Genomic DNA, 23,285 nt, shown 5'->3' on the forward strand with positions numbered 1-23,285 from the left:
CCATTTTGTTTATAATCGGCTATGTGCTTAACATAAAACTGGCTAACATCTAGGAAGAGCACGGTTAACTGTCGGTTTGCTGGAAATACGTTTAGATGACTTGTTGGCGACAACCACTCTATGTTATGTTATGGGTGCTTGTAAAGAGCCGGCAGCCCGCAGGCATCAGACTCGCCGTCGCTGCGGCACGCGGCATATCCAGGGTGATGTTTCTTCTTTGTTGCCAACAAACTAATGCCAGCAGTGCACACACTGGTGTTGGCATTCTATACCAAATGCACTACAGAAAACCAAACCACATAGACACAAACCACCTATAAACACTCATACACAAAACACTGCCTAGCCACTACCCCACTAAAAACAAACCCAGCTCATAGTGACCGTTTTATCCGAAGAGGAGCTGCCAACAATTTAAATGCCATATCATATCATATCACATGAAAGCTCTCTTGCACTTTCCCTCTCGATCCCACTAACTAACCCTCCTTCCTTTTCCGATCCACCAGAGCATCTGGAGACCATGAATATAACAGCAGTGCGCGGTATAAATCACAATAAGATAACTAAACATTCTCCATCCACCAGATAAAATGGGCTAGACGGGGTAGGTTTAGATGGTGTGGAGAGGGAGGGGTAATTTTGTACAGGGGGGTGCCAATGGGGGTAAAGAATACAGGAAAGATGCCGCTGGCATTTTTGCCACAAAAACGAATATATCCTTTGCAAACCAAATAAAAACATTGCAAATGCATTTCACTGAAAATACAATAACCTGTGAAATTAATGAAAAAACCCAACGAAAGGCATTTATTGCGAAGGACCAAGTTCGAATCTACACGCTAGCTGCCACAAATGGCAAACTCTTTTAAACGTATGGCCCCAGAGCGCCTGGTGGGATGGCGGAAGGCCACAATGTGAAAATAACAGGTGTTATTATCCCATTTAATGGTACTGGATACATCAACCTTGAAAGGAGGAAAGGCAAAATCAGCCCTGTTATCGGATTAAGTGCGGGCTGCCCTCATGCCAGAGACCAAGGGCCATATTCATGGAAATGTGTGCAGCAATCCCGCAAGGGCTGCGCGCCAAGAAGGACATTGTGAAAAGAATAAAAAATGCTCACCCTGGGTATTCATGGAATTCACTGTGCAAAGTAACCATATTTGCAAGACGTGCCTGGAACGCCCCCGACACGCCCGTGTCCAAAGCAAAAACAGCCAGAATAGCTAGCTTTGTGTGCTCCTTGGGCGAGAATACATGCACCTTTCAAACAGTATGTGGGGTCCCCCGCAAGCAGGCCTGCATCTCGGGGACCCTGTACAGGGTCCCCTGTAACTGTTGCCGGCACCCCGACAACATGCGTATGAAAAATCGTAACTACGTAAATACTTGGAAAATCTGCGTGCGAACCCACCTAAACCGTTCCTGCAACCCGCTGCACTGCGTACACGCACCCCTAATTTAGATCGGAACTCCGGTTGGGTACACGTACCCTATATCCAACATGCAAACCCACCTCCACACTGTGATTCCGACGCGCAAGTGTACCTACGCCTGCCTTCGGGTGGCGTAGAGATAGAGTCATTTGCATGGCCATTACTATGCCAAGAGGCTGCGCCGGTGGTTCCATGGATCATTTGTCGCAATTGTGGGCATGCGAGGGATTGCCTGCCGGCCATCTCTCGGAACGCCCACTTTTTCGCATGTTCTTCCCCATTTTCTGTGTTCCGTCCCCTTGCCAGCCCTCTGCGCAAGCCAGGCCCATGCTCTATGTGGTGTATCACGCAAGGCACTTGACGGCTAGCAGAGATGTGCCGAACCTGAGTGAACTCCAAGCAAGTCCAGGAAAAGTCCTGCACAATCCATTCCATGAATCGACAAACTGAGATTTGCACACAGTATGGCGTGCAAATCCCCAATTTTACACGCAAATGTTTCCATGAATCAGTCTCCAATGCTTTAGTCAGGAGCTAACGACCCCAGGAAACTTACTGAGATTCAGTTTCCCTGGGGGGCAGCGCTGGGCTTGGAATTAAAAGCAGTCCTGGCCAAAGTTTTATTCCAGCTCCACATTGCACAGAGCAAGCGAGTACACCAAAACAGAGGACTTTTTCTAGGTGAGAATGAGCCCGGCTGGTGTACTAAACTACATCATTTTTCAACTGTATTGATCCATTTGCGGCTGGTACGATCTGCCACGTCCAATATTGTTGCCATTAGAACACTGACATAATATCTAGGGTACCAATGGTTTCTTTTTCTGTGGGGAAAAAAGGCTTGATGTAGCCCGTTCCACTTTTTTCCACATGCAAAAACTACAACCCAGATGGTAGCCACGAGAAATATGAGACAAGGCTCTCTGAAGAGTCCCTTTTCTATTTTCCTGTCAGCCGGTGGGTGAAGGCAGCGGCACAGATGGCGGGAAGGGGGAAAGTACAAAGCTGATGTCTTTTTATTTTTTATAATTTTAGAAGGCAGGGGACGCGTTGATAAGAGGAGCTTTGCAAGTTATGCAGTCTGTACCATTGGATTCAGCCCCCATTATGACAGGGACGTCATTTCACCTGGGGTAGCGGAAGTGACCTCACACGATCCTTGCCCAGTGTGTATAGGCCCATATTACCAAATTACTGTGAATGTAAGCAGACGCTCAAGGCCAAATGATAATTATGTGTTAATAATTAGCACTTATGCTTAAGCGCTTTCGTTTATTTAGAACAAATATGCATACAATATCACCCAACCTGTGTTGGTACTCATTTAATAGACCTCAGAAGGATGAAAGGCTAAGTTGGCCTCGCTGGGATTCGAACCTACGGATCACACACACACACATTGCAGCAGCAGGTGCTCAACCCACTGAGCTATCTTACCGGCTATACTAAAATGAGCAATTACGTGTCTGAATGTTCTCAAAGTAAGAAAGCAAATTACACTCTGTAGTGGATACCATTAAACTGGTAAATGAGATTTAACAGCAGGTCAGTTCATCTGCAGGTCTTCTGCAAACTAAAGTTGGTCTCATGCCAAGTCTGCATGGATCTACTTTACAGGCTTCAGAGGTTGGCAACATACATATAATTGGGAGTGTTCATAACTGTGTATTAAAGAATTTAGAGCAGCACAGGTAAAGCAGCACACTGACACGGCATCCCGTATTCTGCACTTGTTACCTCATACATGCAAACAAACATCCTGAACAGCATGCCAGGGAGATAGGAAAGATAGACACATTACAACAAAACATTAATTCTGGCACAATGAAATCAAGGGCCACACTATGTGCTATGGTCAAACATTTCTACACTGTACACAAGCTTTTAGGCACAAGTATTTTATCAAGTGACCGAGGACACAGAGACAGCGGCAAAAAAAAACATGCTATAAATGTAACCTGCGAAAAGAAAAATACATAGTCCAAAATGGATGCTCATTATACTCTAAATGCTTTTTGGACGTTTTGTATGCATTGTGAATTTGAGGTGTTTAAGAACATACTAAGGGCCTGATTCACAGAGCGTTTTCCAACGGGGTTTTGCCGTTATAAAACGCTTCTGTGAATAAGGCCCAAAATCAGTGACTTACCTCCTGAACACTGCCTGAAATAAATCTTTAATGAGTCTAGCAATTCCAGAAAGACACATTATTTGTTATTCCTATTCTTTCTTATTTAGGGTCACTGCTCAGTGTTACCCTTGCGGAACTCCCCTGTTTTTTTTAGAGTCCTGAACAAGAAACTAGCTACTCCAGAAACAAAGAGCCACATGGCGCTGGCCGCAGCACAGTAGCTTCAATAAAAAATGTTTTAAAAAGTAAAAAATGATTCTTTTTTTTACGGGTTGCAAGGGAGACCACAGGGATAGCAAGGGAGAGCTCAGAGGTTGCGACCCCTGGTGACCCCCAAAAGATGTCCCTGGCTGGCCAATGGGCCGGCTCTCGCTGGGTCCGCGATCCGGCATCAGATATCTAGCCGGATCTCGGGACCCGACTTGCCTTTACCTCTGTCCCAGCAAACACCTGACACAACAGACCAAAGCGCTTGCTGCGCTACGGTATGGAGCGGGGGTGAGGAGCCGCACATTGTTGCCAGGAGTGCTCTTGAGAGCATATTAACTACTTTAAGTCTCACCTCATCCCCTGGAGATCAATGGCGAGCAAAGCCACTGAATAGATAAAAGGCACCCCTCCCCACAGAGAGGGGAAAAGTCGTGTCCCATCACTTTCCATGATGTCACTTAGGGGTGGAGTCAAATGACATCACTTCCTGTGGTGTCATCAGAGGTCAAGGGTCGTGCTATGTCACTTCCACTACCCCTGGCATTTTGGTGAAATGACTTCCCTGTGGCCAGCGCTGCCTATAAGAAAACAGTGTGCCAGATGCAAAGCTCTGGATGCTTGCCAGGGGAATATTTGTGCCACAGAAGAAGCAGTATCTTCCAGATACCGAGTCGCTTCCAGGAATAAATGCCCTACGATGAACCCATTCCTGGAAAAATGGTATAACCCACTTTTGCAGAAAAAAATTCCCGACATACCGGTTTTGCCAAGCAGCGGCCTATCAGGGAGCAAGACATGCACGTGCAACACATCCAGGCAGGAGATGGGGCTGGCGGGGGAGATGTCGACGAAAACTGTGACGTAAAGAGGTGGTTTGGGGAAGGGTGGGGGCATGTGTATTTGTGTGCATGTGCGTGAATGAATGCTTAACATGTCAGCAAAGGGAAGGTGCATGGGGAGACCAAGGAAGGTGGCGCAGGGGAGGGAATGATGTTTCCCGGCAGTGCCGAAACCATGCTCGGTGAACCAGTTCTCAGCGAAATCGTCCTGCGGGGAAACATCATGCATCTCGAAAAATAGCACCAGCTTCGAAACGATGCCAGGACACAATGCACGGTTCACATTCTAGGTAACACAGCACATCCAAATGACGCTGTCACTGCTAGAAAAGAAAATACTCCAACCCGTCCAATGTTGCCTCTCACCTTCACACAGCTGCCAGTGCACACACACACACACTCTACCACTAGCCTCTCGGACAACTGCACACTACTGCGAGCCCAGATCCGTTATCTAAATACATTGGGCCTCATTACAAGTTTTGCGGTGCAGGATAAAGTGGCGGTAATGAAGTTGAAGCCACTTTTTGCGGTGGTAACAGAATTACCACCATTTTTCCTGCACCATCAAATTATACGTTTTGGCACATTTACCGCTGGCAAAATGACTGCATGATAAATCTGCCGATTTTCTGTGGTAAAGTATCCAATACATCTCCAGCTTGTTGCTGTAGGTAAATCCTCCACTTTACCGCCCAAAATCGGCAGATTTATGGGCGGTAATTCCACCAGCAGTAAATCCATCCAAAATCCTGCTGGAGTTCTACGGACCCCCAAAATGGGGAATTACACCGCCCTATCACCACTTGTAACACCATGGCAACTCCATGGGACCAGGTGGCTATAGTAGTAATCGAGTTGGGCAGTAATTTGGGAAACGTACCACAAATTACCACCAAACTCGTAATGAGGCCTATTGTATTTGATTCTTATGTCCGGGAAGAAGATTATCTAAACTGGATTGCTTGGCAGATCGTTTGATGTTATTGATAAACTGTTTACGGTTGGTCATAACTTGGCCTTCTGGGAGAAATACAGATGCATAATTGCAGCCTGATCATTTTGTCCTGACACTAACGAAACTGTGATTTACTTTGTCTACGAAAGTAAGAACGTAAGCAAGAGCACGCTGTTCCCCATTTTTCTATAGAGGGGTTTCAGAGAACGTCGAAGGATTTACAGAATGCTATAAGAATAAACGCTGCGGCTTAGTAATTACCTGCACCATTTTCATTAAATGTTGTTATTCGTATGTATTTAAATGTCTTTTGTATGTGTTGCGCGTTTACTTTTATGGCGCGCGGTGAATTATTTATTTATTGATTGTATACTATTTTAGAGCCACCTTCATTTGGCACAAAGGGTTCTTTCTCCTCCCTCAACTCCTGGCGAAAGAAGCGAGACTGCATGTCTATGGGACTGCGCTGTTCAGAGATCAGGTTCGAATTAATTTATGTTTACATTTGTAGAGCGCCTAAGCCCGCCGGCATCGGGGCGCTGTTGTAAAGCGCTTAGACACAAAGGCATCTAGAAAAGGATAGAAGGTTAGGGGGCTTGGGGGAGTCGGTGGTTAGGCAAAGAGCCAGGTTTTTAGGGCCTTGAGCAATGGATTGATAATGGTATGTGGCAGGATGTTGCCATTGCCTTGTGCAGCCGAGAATAAGGCCACTACATGCGGACGACAGCCCGCATGTTCAACATGAGTCATAAATATGTCTCTATGTTGTGCAATGCTAATGTATACTGTCAAAACACTGTCTACATTAGCGAGGTTCAAGAAGAGGCGAATCAATGATATGCATTGATTGATTGGGACGGGGCAAATCAATAACACCGCTGCACGTGTTCATGCAGGAAACCTTCGATGAAATGCTGCTCTGGTGGCAGTGGGTGAAAGGGGGATACTGTATTGTGCATGTGGCTGTCACTGCCTTTCTGCAATCTATTCTGTTTTCGAAAGCATTTCTTGTCTTCTTAGTTTTTTACTTAAAAAACACATTCAATTTCCGAATCATTTTAGGAGAGAACTCTGATATTGTTTCTTTAATTAAAATGCTCATTAAAAACATCTGCGTGGCCTGGCTCATTGATCAAACAGATTCTATTTCAGAGTTATTTGGGACGCGGCCCACCTCGTCCTATTATTTTTTTTCAGAAAGTGGTGAAACTGGGGGAATTTTAAAACATATCTGACTTACTTCATTGGTCAAACTAGAATCTATTTTAGAAGAACGTTTTGGGAGGGGGGGGGTGTAAAAGGCCAGATTGTACAGGTGAACATTCTGGCTTAGTTAACTGATCAAATCAAATTTGACTTTAGAGCGGACAATTTCGTACTTCACCAACAGTAAAGTATTGCAAACAACGAGGCCAAGGACATGGTTTGTGGCACTTATGACCTAATCTGATGGTCTGGACCGGCACACTTTTAGAATATCAATGTTCAGGATGGCAGAGGCGTGAGGTATGATGGTGGCAGAGGCGTGAGGTAAGATGATGGCAGAGGCGTGGGATAAGATGATGGCAGAGGCGTGAGGTAGGTAAGATGATGGCAGAGGCGCGAGGTAAGATGATGGCAGAGGCGTGAGGTAAGATGATGGCAGAGGCGTGGGGTAAGATGATGGCAGAGGCGTGGGGTAAGATGATGGCAGAGGCGTGAGGTAGGTAAGATGATGGCAGAGGCGTGAGGTAAGATGATGGCAGAGGCGTGAGGTAAAATGATGGCTGAGGCGTGGGATAAGATGGTGGCAGAGGCGTGGGGTAAGATGATGGCAGAGGCGTGAGGTAAGATGATGGCAGAGGTGTGAGGTAAGATGATGGCAGAGGCGTGAGGTAAGATGATGGCAGAGGCGTGAGCTAAGATGGTGGCAGAGGCGTGAGGTAAGATGATGGCAGAGGCGTGGGATAAGATGATGGCAGAGGCGTGAGGTAAGATGATGGCAGAGCCGTGGGATAAGATGGTGGCAGAGGCGTGGGATAAGATGATGGCAGATGCGTGAGGTAAGATGGTGGCAGAGGCGTGAGGTAAGATGGCAGAGGCATGAGGTAAGATGGTGGCAGAGGCGTGAGGTAAGATGATGGCAGAGGCGTGAGGTAAGATGATGGCAGAGGCGTGAGGTAAGATAATGGCAGAGGCGTGAGGTAAGATGGCAGAGACATGAGGTAAGATGGTGGCAGAGGCGTGAGGTAAGATGATGGCAGAGGCGTGAGGTAAGATGATGGCAGAGGTGTGAGGTAAGATGATGGCAGAGGCGTGAGGTAAGATGATGGCAGAGGCGTGAGCTAAGATGGTGGCAGAGGCGTGAGGTAAGATGATGGCAGAGGCGTGGGGTAAGATGGCAGAGGCGTGAGGTAAGATGGCAGAGGCATGAGGTAAGATGGTGGCAGAGGCGTGAGGTAAGATGATGGCAGAGGCGTGAGGTAAGATGATGGCAGAGGCGTGAGGTAAGATAATGGCAGAGGCGTGAGGTAAGATGGCAGAGGCATGAGGTAAGATGGTGGCAGAGGCGTGAGGTAAGATGATGGCAGAGCCGTGGGATAAGATGGTGGCAGAGGCGTGGGATAAGATGATGGCAGAGGCGTGAGGTAAGATGGTGGCAGAGGCGTGAGGTAAGATGGCAGAGGCATGAGGTAAGATGGTGGCAGAGGCGTGAGGTAAGATGATGGCAGAGGCGTGAGGTAAGATAATGGCAGAGGCGTGAGGTAAGATGGCAGAGGCATGAGGTAAGATGGTGGCAGAGGCGTGAGGTAAGATGATGGCAGAGGCGTGAGGTAAGATAATGGCAGAGGCGTGGGATAAGTTGGTGGCAGAGGCGTGAGGTAAGATGGTGGCAGAGGCGTGAGGTAAGTTAATGGCAGAGGCGTGAGGTAAGATGGCAGAGGCATGAGGTAAGATGGTGGCAGAGGCGTGAGGTAAGATGATGGCAGAGGCGTGAGGTAAGATAATGGCAGAGGCGTGGGATAAATTGGTGGCAGAGGCGTGGGATAAGATGGTGGCAGAGGCGTGGGATAAGATGGTGGCAGAGGCGTGAGGTAAGATGGTGGCAGAGGCGTGGGATAAGATGGTGGCAGAGGCGTGAGGTAAGATGCGTCCCTCGATAATTTATTGACAGACAAACAAACGAGCATAAGGAAAACAGATGACTTTTTAGAGACAACTGTTAGAAGTGGGTCTTCGTTGCAGAATATTTGGCAAACGAGGAGAAAACTGTTCAAATTGGAAATGCTCTTCTCCATTTCAGAAGTCAAAATATATTGGGCCTCATTCCAAATTTGGCGATGCGCTAAAAAAGTGCGAGCAATTCCTTTACCGCCTCTTTTCTGATGGTAACAGAATTACCGCACTGCATAATTATCCATTTGGAGGAGAAGTGGAAGATTTACCGTCAGCAACAAGTTGGAGGTAAATCCTTCCCTTTACCTGAAAAAAATCGGTGAACTGGCCGCGCAGTAATGGCACCTGCGTTAAATCCGCCAAAAATCCCCATGGAGTCCTATAAATTCCAACAATGGGGAATTACATCCCCTTAAAACCACTTCTAATCCAATTGTAAATCCACGGGACCAGGTGGCGGTAACATAAACCATTTTGGTGATAATTCAGCAGATTTATGCCACCAAACTCATAATGAGGCCAAATTGCATGATCTCTAGTTAGTCTGGGTCATTAGATTGCATTTTCCCGTCGTCTGCCGTATGTACAGAACTAGATCTAAAACACAAAATGATGCCCCTATTACAAGCAGAGGACATATGATCACAATCCAAAATATAGGGTTTGAACACAAGAGATCCGCAGGAAATTCCCTCCTAACACAGACTACTTTGCCAAATTAGACACGTCCCACTTCACCTGTATCACATCCCCTTCCTTGCCTTCATGCCAGCGGCTCCCCTGGTGTCCAGGAGCTTTCCTCTAATAGGTCTTGCTTTTCCCAGTCAGGAATCCTACAGAACCATGCTGCACGCAGGACTCAGGTACTTCTGACCTGCACACACCAACACCGCACACTTCGCACCTACCTCTGCCACTACCGCAGTATTCTCCCCCAACCACGTTTTTTGTTTAACCATGCACAAGGCCAACAGAAATTGGCAGCTGTGCTCTATAAAAGAGTACTTTTTATAACACTACATTACAATCAAGTACATAAAGAATGCCACTTATAGAGGAAGGAGGCAATGACACTGATATTGATTTTGCTTCAGTTGCAATCTTTTAGCTTCATGGTATATTTCTTTAGATCATATGTCACAGAATTATTTCGGGATAAAATTGTGGGAGTTTTGGCGTCCCCTGAAGACCTTTTGCAACCATGGAGGGAACATATGCAGTTATAACCAGTTCTGCTTCATGTTAGCGAAATCAAAATATATTTTAGGGATAATTGCTATTGGCTTTTGGGATTCTCCCCAAAAAATAAGTGCTTGCTGGAAAGTAGCAGCTTCCCAGTATTTCATTTATCAGGTCGGGGCCTAAAAACACGATGGATTTGGCCATTCGCGGGTTCACGGCCTAAGAGTTTTGGCGATGAAAGCAATTCAATAGGGCTTTCCTAAGCAATGTTTTCAAACCAGTAGATTTCTGACATAAGACATGAAAGAGACATGCAGTCAGTCTCACATTCCCACAGGGAACATCACGAATCACTGGGAATGGTCCCTACTGTCTGTGGGCCATTCTCCAAAGACCCGAGACATCCCAGCAACTCGGGACCACAACTCGCATTCCAAATAATATGTCAAGAAAAGGTTTGGTTTGCGGCGCACTCTATCGAAATGAGCCCACTCACTCTCTCACTCACAAAGCGGGTCTTTATTTCATATTTTAAGAGCAGAAACTGCGCTCACCTGATGCACCTGTATATCTGTGGGTTACATGTCTTTATAACGACACATTTTATGTAGAAAGCACATATACCGAAACGTTTATAACGAAAAACATAATACATTTTTTTTTCTTTTTTATGTTGGGGGGTCCACCCAAACCCCGGTTTCCCACCTCTAAAAACCCACTGAACCGTTCCCCCACTATATTTAACCCTTTACCCCACCCCCACATATATTTTCGTTATAAAATGTTTGTTATATGTGCATGTCTAGGTAAAGTTTTCGGTATAAAGACTGTACACTAGATCGATGCAGCCCGCGTGTTTCCCTGGTGAAGCTTCCCTTGGAGGGTATTCATGCACACTCCTCATGCATCGGTGCCCTGGGAATATGCCCATTTTAGTGCTAAAGGAAGTTGGTCCTCCATGCTCAGTTGACAGGATATTTTACCTAAAAGTCACATATTAGTGTTACAAAAATAGATATTGGGCCTCATCATAAGTATGACGGTACAGGAACAACGGCGCCGGTAGTGCTACTGGCGCCGTTGCTACCGTACCGCCATACTACGAGTTGTGCTCGCGGTCTCGCTCTGCCTGCCAGTTCGGACTTGGCGGGCAGAGCGAGACCGCGAGCACAACTCGTGGATCCACCGGCACCGTTATGAATGGTGCCGGTGCATCCGAGCTCCTCATTCCCATTCAGCCCTATGGGAGTCAAATGGGAACGGGGAGTCCCTTATTACCGGTACCCGCGAATGAGCAATTACTGGGTCTGCCAAACTCGGCATGACCCGGTAATATTGTCACATTATGTTGCACACGGATACCACATAATATCAAGTATGCATTTATTTTCATGTCATCTCCACATGATGTCCATTTCTTGGACAGAAAAATGCTAACGCATGGCCTAGACTAATGTGGTGCAAAGCCCCATACCACTGGACCCTAGCCCTGAACTGGGCCTGCCTGTTATGTGAGAAGCCCTTTGGGGTGCTGCTGAGGTTGTGGGCTGTATGTATGTTATCCAAAAGAAGAGCTAGGACAAAATCCCTAGTTCATAGTGCGCTCTCCTTGTGCCCTTGAAATAAGTTGCAGCTATATGTCGATCGTTCACGTAATGTCTGTAACGTTTCAGAAATTATAGTCCAGAGTTTCTGCTTGTATGTTATGCAATGGTATGTTATGTTATTGGGCCTTATATATTGCAATTTATGACATTTGCATGACATCTTGGCGCTTTGAGTTCTAAGCAGTGGGTGTGCTGGGTAGGGGACAGCGGGGGTGTTTGTGTGGGGGGACAGCACGGTACTTTTGTTCAAGTGGTGATGCGAGGGAGATGGAAGAGGCTGTGCTGTAGGTAAGCGCCTAAGTGTCACGGAATGGGGCAGGGGGACGTGCGTGTCATAGGGCGATGGCCCTAATAAAATGGTACCATTAGGCACCCCGAGGCGACATGCCAGCCTGAGTGGGCATACACATTGGTCGCTTTGAATTCTTGGCCAGTGCGTGGTGGCGCATCCGTAGAAGATGGGATGAAGGGGTGCGAGGGAACGTGCTATATTTAGGGGCTTGGGTGACATTTCGTGGATGATGGGTGCTATAGCAGAGGCATGTGGGAATTAGGGTGTTCGCGAGAGTATGAAGTCGAAGCCAACAACAGAATGAAATCTCAACAATTGCCACAGGTCACAAGCATAACAGGGCAAGGCAGTCATCATGCAATGTCACTAACATTGCCTAATTGTGCAACCATGGCATGGCATCACTTGGCATAGCATGGCATAACACACGAACCACTCTGACTTCTCTCCTGTATATCGTAAGAAAATTCCTATGCCAGGAATGGGGTTGAGAGGGTTTATTCTGATTCACCCTCTGTCTCTAGTACAGCGGTCCCGGACTCCGATCCTCAAGAGCGCAATCACACCAGATTTTCACTTTAACCACTGACTATGGAAACACCTCCCATTTAAATTCACTGTATTTGAATATATTTTGTGTGGATATCCTGAAAACATGGAGCAGATTTGACGTTCATATCATGGAGTGAACTTTGGCGTCCCTGCTGTAATGGTTATGGTTGAAAGAGATACGTAATGGTGGACTGTCAAAGTAGGAATATTACTACTGTAAAAGTTATTTAGAATGTCTCTATACAAACTAGATTTGATTGTGAAGATGAATGGTAGAATGGTGTGTTAGTGATATACACATAGGAGAAATGTCTACACAAAAATGCGCTATTTGCACAAACAAACTTGTTCACAAAAAATATATGTTGATTGGAAATTTATTGTTGTCTTATAATTGTTCAAAAATGTATTTTATGAAATTGTAACAGAATAAAATGATATAATTTTAATAAGAACACACTCTCTGGTCCTCAGCATGCGCTTTCTGAAACACATTTATTGCATTTTTCAGCACATGGGGTATTCTCTCTGTTTAGTATAGGGTTGAAAGAGAGCCTGGCCAATGCTGTGTTGGATATATGCTACTCCTGGTACTGTGTCGCAGTGGCTGTAGCGACCCTGGGGCCGTGGTGTGTGGAGTAGTTCTCTCTATGGGGCAGTCAGGCACGCTGCTCCTCAGGACCGCACTTCCTTCCTGATGTTGGCCCGCCCCCTGCATCATATGCAGACAATAGCAAGCAGCCAGGGAGAGCGAGTTCAGAGCTGGTGAAGAGAGTGGCATTTTAAAGAACCAATGCTGCATTATTCAGCAGCAGCTCATTCATAAAACCCTTCCTCCCCAGCAACCCGGAAACGGCCGATAAACAAGCAAAGTAGCTGATCACTTTATGAGCAGCCCTCTCGTCCTGCGAGCGCCTACTACATATTGCTAGGGTCCTGCTACGCCTCATATATAACCAATGATAAGACGTTATGTTATAATATGCCTTATGTCATTATTACTATATCGTATTAGACAGCCTCTTCCTCAATCTTCCTTTATCCAGCTCTGCCCCCCTTCAACTTATCCAGAACAGAACCGCAAGACTTATCCTTGGCCTCAAGCCCAGGGGCCGCATCTCTCCAGCCCTAAAATCTCTCCACTGGCTCCCGGTTGCTGCTAGGATCAAGTTCAAGACCCTCTGCATTATCCACAAGGCTTTCTGGGCACTGGGGCCCTGCTACTTCCAATGCTCCTCCCTACATACCTCCCTGCTAGAGCCCTTCGGGTCCTCTAGCTCCAACTCTCTGCAGATCAGATGCTTCACTAGGCAAAGAGTGGGGGTGGATCTCTCTCCTCTGCAGGAGCCTCCCTCTGGAATGGCCTCCATGCCCCTCTCAGGCTTGTGCCGGATCTCCTTAAGTTTGGGGACCTCTTCAAGTCCTTCCTTTTCTCTTCTTCCTTCCCTCTCCCCCTTCCCTGCTAACACCCCTGTTTGCTGCAGTGACTGGCTGGCTGGATGCCTCTGAGTTCTACAGGGCACCAGGACCCCGCCCAGTCCACCCCACTCCTCGTACTTAGCATGTGGACTCTCACCCCATGCTCCCCATGCAATCCCTGGCACTTGCCCTCCTGGCCTTCCCTTAGCACATGCCTAGACCCCGTGCCCCACCCTCCTCCACCCCTCATTTCACTTGCACTCTCTCCTCTTTACCCTGCACTTCCCTTCCCACCCTAGCACTTAGCATTGTGCCCTACTGGCACTCCTCCCTCCCCCTCTCCCTCGCACTTCCTGTTATTGTACATGCATGATCCGAAGGTCATAAGGCCTAGTTGGACCGTTATTATCATGTTTCTTCATTGTTCCCCCCCTTTTTTGTCTTGTGGCGCCTTGAAACACCATTTGTTGTATACACGCCTTGCAAATATCAAATAAATATTGATTCATTTAATTGATTTGATATAATATTTCTTTTTATATAGCGCTTTAATCTAAAGCGCTGTACATCGGACATATTTACATACAATACGTTGTATAATGTATAAAAGATACTGATAATCATACATTTCATTTTGTTAATTAAAGCAGCGCTTCATTTAACTTTTGGGAGAGAAATTCATACATTTCGAAACCTTACAATTTGGAAGAGATTCCATGTTTTTGGAAGTCAAACTATTTCCTTTCTTAAAATGCTAAGATTGGCAGAAGTGATAAGAAGAGGTATGAGGCCACACACCCGGTGTCCATGGGCCATCAAAGAGGCAGTGCTCACCACCAGAGCCCATTCACCACCAGTTCTTCCGCCAGCTATGTTCACCTATGTGGCCCTAGGTTGCAAGTCTGTCAGTGTTACTCCCCTGCTCACATCAAACATTCTTACTGTGCAATACTAATGTGTTTATGTAGCACTTGCTTCTACAGTTCTGAACCTTTCTACCAATGCTAACTACTACTCAACTCAATGGCACTCTCTTCATCAAGCTCAGCTGGATGAAGGCTAGTGTCAACTCAGCACGGAGTCAAACCTGGAACTTGCAGGTTGGACATAGTTATCTAGAGCAGACGCATTAACCCAATGAGCTAACTCGGTGGCTTTATCTGAGGGATTCTTATGTGCCAACAGCGTTGCTATTGAGTCTTATGGTTTCATTTGCAATCTTGTGCTAGTTAACCCGCAGATGTGGAAACCCTCCCGGCCATTGGATTCAATGGGTTAATCACAGCTCCCATGGAATTCTGAGGGCGGTGGGATCACATATGTGAGCTGGCAGTGTACCGGTTGGTGAGATGCATGGAGCAGCTGCTGGGGGACCTGGGCATGCATGTAGTGTAGTGGTAAGTGAGGAGCATGGGGGTGGAGTTCAGGGAATAAGGGGGCATGTCAAAGTTAGTGTGTGAAGTGAACACAATCACATTAAGTGGACAGAGTAAAAAGGCTTCTGCTCACCGTGGTCAATGGAAGTCATTGTACTATGTCAACGCTTCATGTGAAATGGTGTAAACCTAAACCTGCACGTGATTTTCGGTTGAGTGTGATCATTTTGCAGCGGATTTTACTGCCGCGGATTTTACTGCCACGGAAATGCGCAGCTGAAATGATCACAAATCGAACATTTCGGATGCCCTTATCCCCTCTAGCCACCACCCCAATACCCCTTAAAATGACCCAACCTACTGGCACTTACCTGCCTTCAGCTCCTGCGTCCGACTTCTCCCTGTGACGTCAGTTCCATCTCCAAATTATGGGTGCAAACTGACGCCGCAGAGTCCTTCCCCTTATTCGACATTTTCCGTTTTCGCACGCACTTTTTTTTACGATCCCGAATTCGACATTTTTGACTGTTCGAATTTTTTTTTCGAACTTTTGGGGTATTTCCTGGTTTTCTGCCTTCAGACGTATTTAACAGGTACGTCGACATAATTTAAGTTCTATTTGTGAAATGACCGCATACTTTGAGATCGTATTGCCACCATCTCAGAATCCACTGGAATTTGACTAAGAGTACTTAAATAAAGGCCAAAGATCTGGCAAATACCTTTTAACTCTGAAAAATGTGTGCAAGTTCGGGGGTTGCACTCAACTACATTAGCCACAGGGATACTAACAAGACTTCTGCTCAAAACTGAAGACTTTTTACTATGTATGTGCTCCATATTATGGTGGGCAAACCCTAACTTGCAGACAAGGTTCATGCTTCAAGGGTATTTCCTAGATATAGGGCCATTATTTTCCTGCTCTGTTTGAAATTACAGCACATTTGGAGTTGGTGATCACACACCTCAGAACATGCAATAATGTGACTAAGAGTACTTAAATAAAACCCATACAGCCAGTAAATACCTTCTAACTTTGGGGTTTGCAAACCATTACACTAAGCGCAGCCTACTAAAAAGACTGAACACAAGTCTTTCTGCTATGTTCATGCTTCATGTAAGACATCACATATTCCTAAATGAGCTAATGATGCTGTGTTGGTGCAAAGCCCTCACACTTGTGTTCATAGAGGGGTAATTGCTGGCATGTTCTGTCAAAGCAATCACAGGTCTGCCATTGCAGGGGCAAATGATAGCATGTCGAGGCGCAACAATTGCAGGCGTGTCCATTTAGGGTAAAATGCTGACGTTTTAAGGCAAAGCCATCACAGAAGTCTACATGAGATAATGCTGACATTTTGAGGCAAAGCCATCACAGAAGTCTACATGGGATAATGCTGGCATTTTGAGGCTAAGCCAACACAGGAATTTCCTTAAAGGTGTGAATACTGGAAATTTGGGGGTAAAGCCATCATGGGTGTGTTCTTAAAGGGGCAAATGATGGCATTTTGGGCCAAAGTCATCACAGTTGTGTCCTTACAGCGGCGAACAGAGGCAATTTTTGGGCAAAGCCATTACAGGGATATCCTGAGTAAGGCAAATGCTGGCAATATGTTGGCAAAGCCAACACTTGTGTGTCTTTACAGGGGTAAATGCTGGCAATATGTGGGGCATCCGGGGTAATGAAAACGCTGACACTATTTTGGCAAAGCGATCACTTCTGTGTCCTTACAGGAGTACATGCTGGCAACATTTGGGTATCCCGAGTAAGGCAAAGGCTGGCAATATTTTGGCAACGCCATCACTTGTGTGACCTTACATGAGCAAATGCTGGCAATATTTGGGCAAAGCCATTACAGGGGTATCCTGAGTAAGGCAAATGCTGGCAATATTTTGGCAAAGCCATCACTTGTGTGTCCTTGCAGGAGTAAGTGCTGGCAATATTTGGACGAAAGACATCATGATTGAATTCTTACAATTGCAATACTCAATATTGGCATTATTTGTTCCTGTGTATATTGTATAGCTTACAAAATGCCTCAACTAACCGCTGGGTATCTGTTGTGTGCACGTGTACTGCATGTTAAGCCCTGTGCAGAATTACTTGTTTCCATTGGCCCTTATTGTTTGTGCTTACAAACCTTCCGATGGAAAACAGAGCCCCAATAAATGACCAGCAATTAAAAAAGACAAATATTTATAAATGAAGTCATTTGGCGCCTATTAGTGGCATTGACACTTTGATTGTTGTAGGCCTATGATTGCCAGCAATGTGTTTTGTGCTTTGTAATACTTGCTCAGCTTCGGTCGCATGTAGCATGTTATAAGACATCTGCATACATGCAGCTAACCACTCCCACCATCTTATCTAAATCATGCTGCCTCGGGGGCAACTAGGTGGTTCTATGTCATTGGGACACCCCTTTTATAGTCCTGATATTTCATTTTGCAATTCGCTGATATCCAGAGTTGAAGCCCAATGTGTTTATTTTAAGGGACCCACAATTACAATGCCCAGAATGCATCAGTTGGCTAAGTGAACGCCAAAAACGTGTAGTATCCCGGCGACAAGGGTACATTCACTCCCTCTGGCTACAGTCCATTTTTTATTTTAGAGTATAAGCGTGTGCCTGGACGATGATCTATCCACACTGATGTCAATTCCTGGTGGAGATGGGCTTGGAGACTCCCTGAGTAGTAAAATACTGCCAGGTTTTCAGGATATCCACAATGAATATGCATGAAAAAAAATCATGCCTTGGACTTGATTAGAGTTATTTACATATGCTCTGGTCATCCTGAAAACCGGGTGGGATTTTGCTCTGGGTGTGTGGGTGAGTCCAGGCCTACTTCCTGGTGGAGAATTGGAGCAGGCCGGTGGGTGCAACCATACTTCAGCTGGGGGTGGGGGGGAGAGGTTCTTGTGGCCTTTGGCAACATCCTCTCCCACGGTCATTAAACAAGTATGAATGGTATTTACTCAGAGTAAGGGGAGCGAGGTCTACTGGCTGCATTGAATTAAAGCTGGTGACCTGCACCCCAATCCTTGGGAGACCAACCCCGGTGTCCTTGCCCAGGAAAGGTTGTTGCTATGGGAACGATCATATCCTGCCTGCCCCAGCCCGGTTCTGGCGTCACTTCCTGGTTCTCACAGGCTGATGGCCTGTGATGCACATCTCCGAGGGGCGGCTACACCAACTCGGCCCAAGGGTCGGGCACCAATTGGCCACCCCCGTTGCACAACTACGGGGGGAAATGGGCAAAAGGGGGAAGAACCACTCCTTAATTAGCTCCTCCACCAGCTGCAGCCTATTGTAGCCTGGCACGGATTTCCCCCCCAAAAAATATGAGCTGGACTCGAAAAACATGCGTACAGTGTACAGAGAAAATGATATGCAGTTCCCATCAACTCCGTCACATATCGGCAAACACGCGTGCCCTCCCCCCGCCCCCACAAGCCTCACAGCACCCTCCCTCTGCGAACGCTCCTCTGGGGCCTGTCATCTACTCCTCCATTTAGATTAGCCACCCCACCCCCAATGCGAGTGCATGGATGGATCCAAAGACTATGAGGGGTAGGCAGAGGTTGGGCGGAAGGGTAGAATGAATGGAGGGGCGATAAGATAAACAGAGCAATGGACAGAGAATTGGGCGACTATGCCCGTGAATAACAATAATAGCTACCAATCAAGGTAGCAATTATTCATTTTCTATGTCACACACACACACAGACGTACACACAAACAAACGTGGGGTCTGTGTGTAAAAAGGTACATTTAAAGTGACAGTGCCCCTGGATTAGAACATTTTTCTCATCGTTTTCTAAGAATGGCAGTGCACATTCCACGTTGAAAATGGGCATGGCAGGGACACCTGCCTTGATCATGGGGTAACATGCCTCAACTGAAGAAGGCTTTTGGGGGGGCCGTCAGGAAGGACGCACACATACCTACAAAACACGTATGCTGGCATATGTGTCTGCGTGTGTGATGTGTTACAAGATCATTCCGCCAGCCACCCGTTCCCCTTTCATCTCCTGCCATTCGCCCAACCCTCCCCCACCCCCCATGCCATCCTGCCCTTCTGCCTTGCCCGGGGTGTGAAGGAGGGAGGCCGGCCTGACCTGCACACGGTCAGCAAGTTCTTCCGCTCCACCCCGATGTTCCTTGAGGACGCCTTCTTGGTCGAGAGCCCCAGAGCCATGGCTGACTGGATACAGCTCGATTCCATCCAGAGCAGGGAGAGTCTGGCGGGGAGACCCAGGAACCAGAGCTCCCTCCTGGCCGGGTCCAGCCCCGACGGCGTCTTCTCTGGGCAGTGCCCAGAGCCTGGCAGTACTTGGTCTCGTCTCCTGCGGGGAGGTGGTCCGCCGGGTGGGTGCCTGGACTGGAGCGGAGCCGGCGTCGGGGGGGCTGGGAGCTGTCCCTGGTGCTGATGCTGCTGAGGCTGTCCCTGCATCCCAGGCTCAGGCCGCCCCGCCCCGAGCCGTGACGTCACCGCGGCCTCCTCACAGGCCCGGGCTGGGGGAGCTGCGCAAGGAGGGGACACATCCGATGAGGTCATCTCCCGCGAAAGAGCTGAGCGCACGGGCGCCGCTGCCATGATTCAGGCCGAGGAGTCATGCCCGACTGTGGGGGATTCCCGGTTCCCGCGGGCAGCCTTGCACGGTTCTGGGACAAATGAATGTGGAGCGTTCATTGGGAGTGGGGTAAAGAGGCCCGGGATTGTGTGTCTGTGTCCCTGATTCCCCTCCCCCCCCTCCACCTCTCCACAAGGTGATCTCCCCTCTACCTCTGAAGTATGCCACCGAACGTGCTCCTTCAGGGCTCTGAGGCAGCATATCGAGGTACTCTATAAATACACACAACATGCATGTACTTCAGAATACCTCTGCACATGCTGTGACATGACACAACATTCCACAATATAACTGAACGTAACAGCGCAACAGACCATAACATAATAAGACATCACTACCGCATCCACTAACATGCATACCATGTCACACTATAACATAACAGCATAAATACACTTTTTTGTGACACTTAGCCAGAGCCACACTGACCTGATTGCACTTCCCCTTCTCTCTCCCTGGCACTCCCTCCTCCCCCTGCACTTTTGTGCTGTTGCACTTGCACAACCTGAATGACACAAGGCCTAGTAAGATCGTTTGTCTTGTCCTCCCTCTGCCCCCCACCTCCCCCCCACCCAGTCTTGTCTCACCTAGAAACACGTGTACAGGCGTATTATACATGACATATCATATCGTATTATAACCATACGGCAGAAGGAAGGGGCCCGAAATAGCCTTAAAGGTATCAAGGTCCTCTTTACACTCACAAAGGGTCTTCTCAAAAGTAGAAAGAGTCAGCATGTCTTGGATCCATCCCTCTATGTCAATCCTAGTAGTTGACATCCAGGCACGCAGAACTAACTTCTTAGCCGTCATGCAGCCAGGCTTTACTCGCTTTTGGCGGGTCGCGCACCAGCTTGTCACCCCCCATGATAAAGATAGAAACCCTCATTGGAATACTGGTTTCAAGGAACAGATCAAGTCTTCCAGATATCTCTGTACGGAATTGTATTGTCTTGGGACACAGCCAAATCATGTGTTTTAATGCACCCTTTTCTCTTTTGCAGCCCTAACAGAGGTCAATTTTCGACATTGATTGATGACATTGGTTATTATTTTATTTGAACACATCTTTTGATGTGTGGTCTAAATGGTGTGCAAAGTATTGTATGCATGCATATATGGTACGGGGTGCATTTCTAAAGCTAACGTGAATTGACTGACTGATGTACCATACAAAATGTAATATACGCCACAGACAAGGATCAGGTGTTCTGAAAGTACTACAGTGGTGATTTGGCGCAGTGTAAAAGCAGAGTAGCAAACCATGGCATACAGAGCTGTAGATGGGTAATGACTATCAGAATATATGTCACCAACAGGTTCAGAGTGACATCAGATAGACAGTGAATATCGGGTTCCTGATGTCACTCTCAACTCGCTGTTGATAGCTACCCATACTCAATTTTATGTTGTGTATGCCCCCACACACCTTCATGCCCTTTTCCCACAATCTGCACTGTAGCCATGGACCAGCAGTGTAGGGGGTGGAGAGGGGCAGCATGATGGAACCGTAGGCAACAGGGAAAGACAACTTCCACTACAATCTCCATGCCAGCCCTTCTCCAATCCCTCTAAAAATAGAGACTTGGTAACTGACATCCAGCCAGCCACAGCTGCACTCCCCACAGCGTCCCGTCCCTCAACCCACCCAAACACGTAACAGGATACCTGGCGCATAGCCACCCTCCCTCAGCTTGCGCGTGATCTTTCCCTCCCAAGTAAAAAGGTCCTGCTATGCGTTCCATCACCACCACCCCCGCCTCCCTCGGCCTTCTCCAGAGCAGTCACTTTGAATGTCACGCTCGGCTGAAGGCTTCTGGCAAGTGTGGCACTGCTCTGCGACAGTTACACGTAGTCAACCCGCTTAATCAATCCCGCACTCACGAAGGGAACTCCCAATTAGGGTAATAATGCAAGTAAAATTCATTCAAATACACACCTGTCATCTTCTATGTAATTCAGAATTCATAACAGATTACCAAACAAAGGGGATATATAGCGCTCTATCATCGACGGGTGAAATTTCAATGGCCCCCCCCCCCAAGTACATTTTACCCAAAAAACTAATTGAAATATATAGGTGTTGAGGGGTTGGAAAACTATATATAAGGGGTGGGGGTGGCCAGGAATAGGTAAAAAACAATAGGGGATGGGGAGATTGAGGGGGGGGGGGGACCCCCCAAAATAAAAAGAATAAATTCCGATGAGTTTTAGTAAAAAATGGTCTGAAAAAAACCCATCGAAATTTCACCCAACGATGAAATGACATAGAACCAAACAAAGAAACATTAGAATTATGTTCAGAAAGAAAAAAAAAGATTGTCATGTATACATAATCGTAATGTTTACACGTGAACCAATTTTTAGTTCATCGCACTAATAATAATCCAATTCGTATAATTCGCTGTTTTCTTTAAAGATTGATACACAGTGGATGGCCACATTATAAATGACATCGAAAATGACAAGTGTGCATTTGATTTTTTTGAGTTGCGTTATTACTCTTATTGGGAGCTCCCATCGGTAGTGCCCGACCACACGGATTGATTCTGTGTAACTGTACTAGGTAATTAGCTGAAGACCCAGCATACCAGAACCGATAATTTAATACATGTGTTTTTGAATATTTGTTTCAGATTTGTGTGCACTCTAAATACAAATTAGACTGTTCTGCGACAGCACAGGGGCCACGGTTCTGTTTATTTCAGACCCGAGGCTCTAGGTCCCAGGGAGGCAGAGAGAACAATTCCATATTCCTCAGCAGGGGAAAGAAGCATTTAGAAAAACGTATAGGTTATGATGATGTCCCATGGAAGCTATATGTAACACAGCCATAGTAGATTAAAGCAGGCCCCATGCAGAGACTACTGAGCTGGTCACTTCCCTTCCACCCCGACCAAATAACCCAGCGCCCCATCGGGCTCTTACAGTAACTAACAGACACAAGACAGGAACTTACTCCACACGTGCTTTGAACGGGTAACAAAGCGACACATAGCAAGCACTCTGCAGAATGTAGAAATCCATACATCTATAAAAGCCTTCATGAGTTAGAGCAGTTGCTAGGGGCTAGGCCAGGCGGGGCAGTTGCCCGGGGCGCAGAGGAAGAGGGGGCACAACAGAGACGGGCGTGAATATGCCCAAGGGCATCAGATAAAAGGGGGCGCGAGTTTTCAGAGTGTCCATATACAGAAGGAAAGCAAGCACGCGCCGTGAGGCCCAGGCTCAGCAGTTCACAGGAACAGAAGGTGTAATTACCCGCAAGATACCTCGGGTTCACAGCAGCTGAGGACCTGTGCCTGAATCACACTCTCGCCAATGTTCACAGGCAAGACAGGACCTCTGGATGTTCAGGCTTTGGACACTCGCGTAACGCAGTTGCTTTGTTGCTATTGGCAAAAGCAATGCATTTCTACAGCTTTGTCCTCAGTCTTTTCAGTTCACAGATCGACCTCAGGAGTGCAAAGAGGCAAGATCAAAGATACATA

At 46.9% G+C, this 23,285-nt stretch overlaps 1 protein-coding gene across 2 annotated transcripts in view; it reads right to left on the reverse strand.

Annotated features, from left to right (window-relative positions):
* RUNDC3A (RUN domain containing 3A) overlaps positions 1-19,664 on the reverse strand; it is a 341,256-nt gene extending 321,592 nt beyond the window's left edge. For both annotated transcript variants that reach the window (XM_069634297.1, XM_069634296.1), the window contains exon 1: positions 19,285-19,664. In XM_069634297.1, coding sequence (XP_069490398.1) covers positions 19,285-19,619 — 335 coding nt within the window. In that variant the 5' untranslated portion in view covers positions 19,620-19,664. The remainder of the gene's footprint in view (positions 1-19,284) is intronic.
* Between the last annotated feature and the right edge of the window lie 3,621 nt (positions 19,665-23,285).

The sequence above is a fragment of the Ambystoma mexicanum genome, chromosome 13 (assembly GCF_040938575.1).
Source record: "Ambystoma mexicanum isolate Mex_15411 chromosome 13, UKY_AmexF1_1, whole genome shotgun sequence".
Lineage (NCBI taxonomy): Eukaryota > Metazoa > Chordata > Amphibia > Caudata > Ambystomatidae > Ambystoma > Ambystoma mexicanum.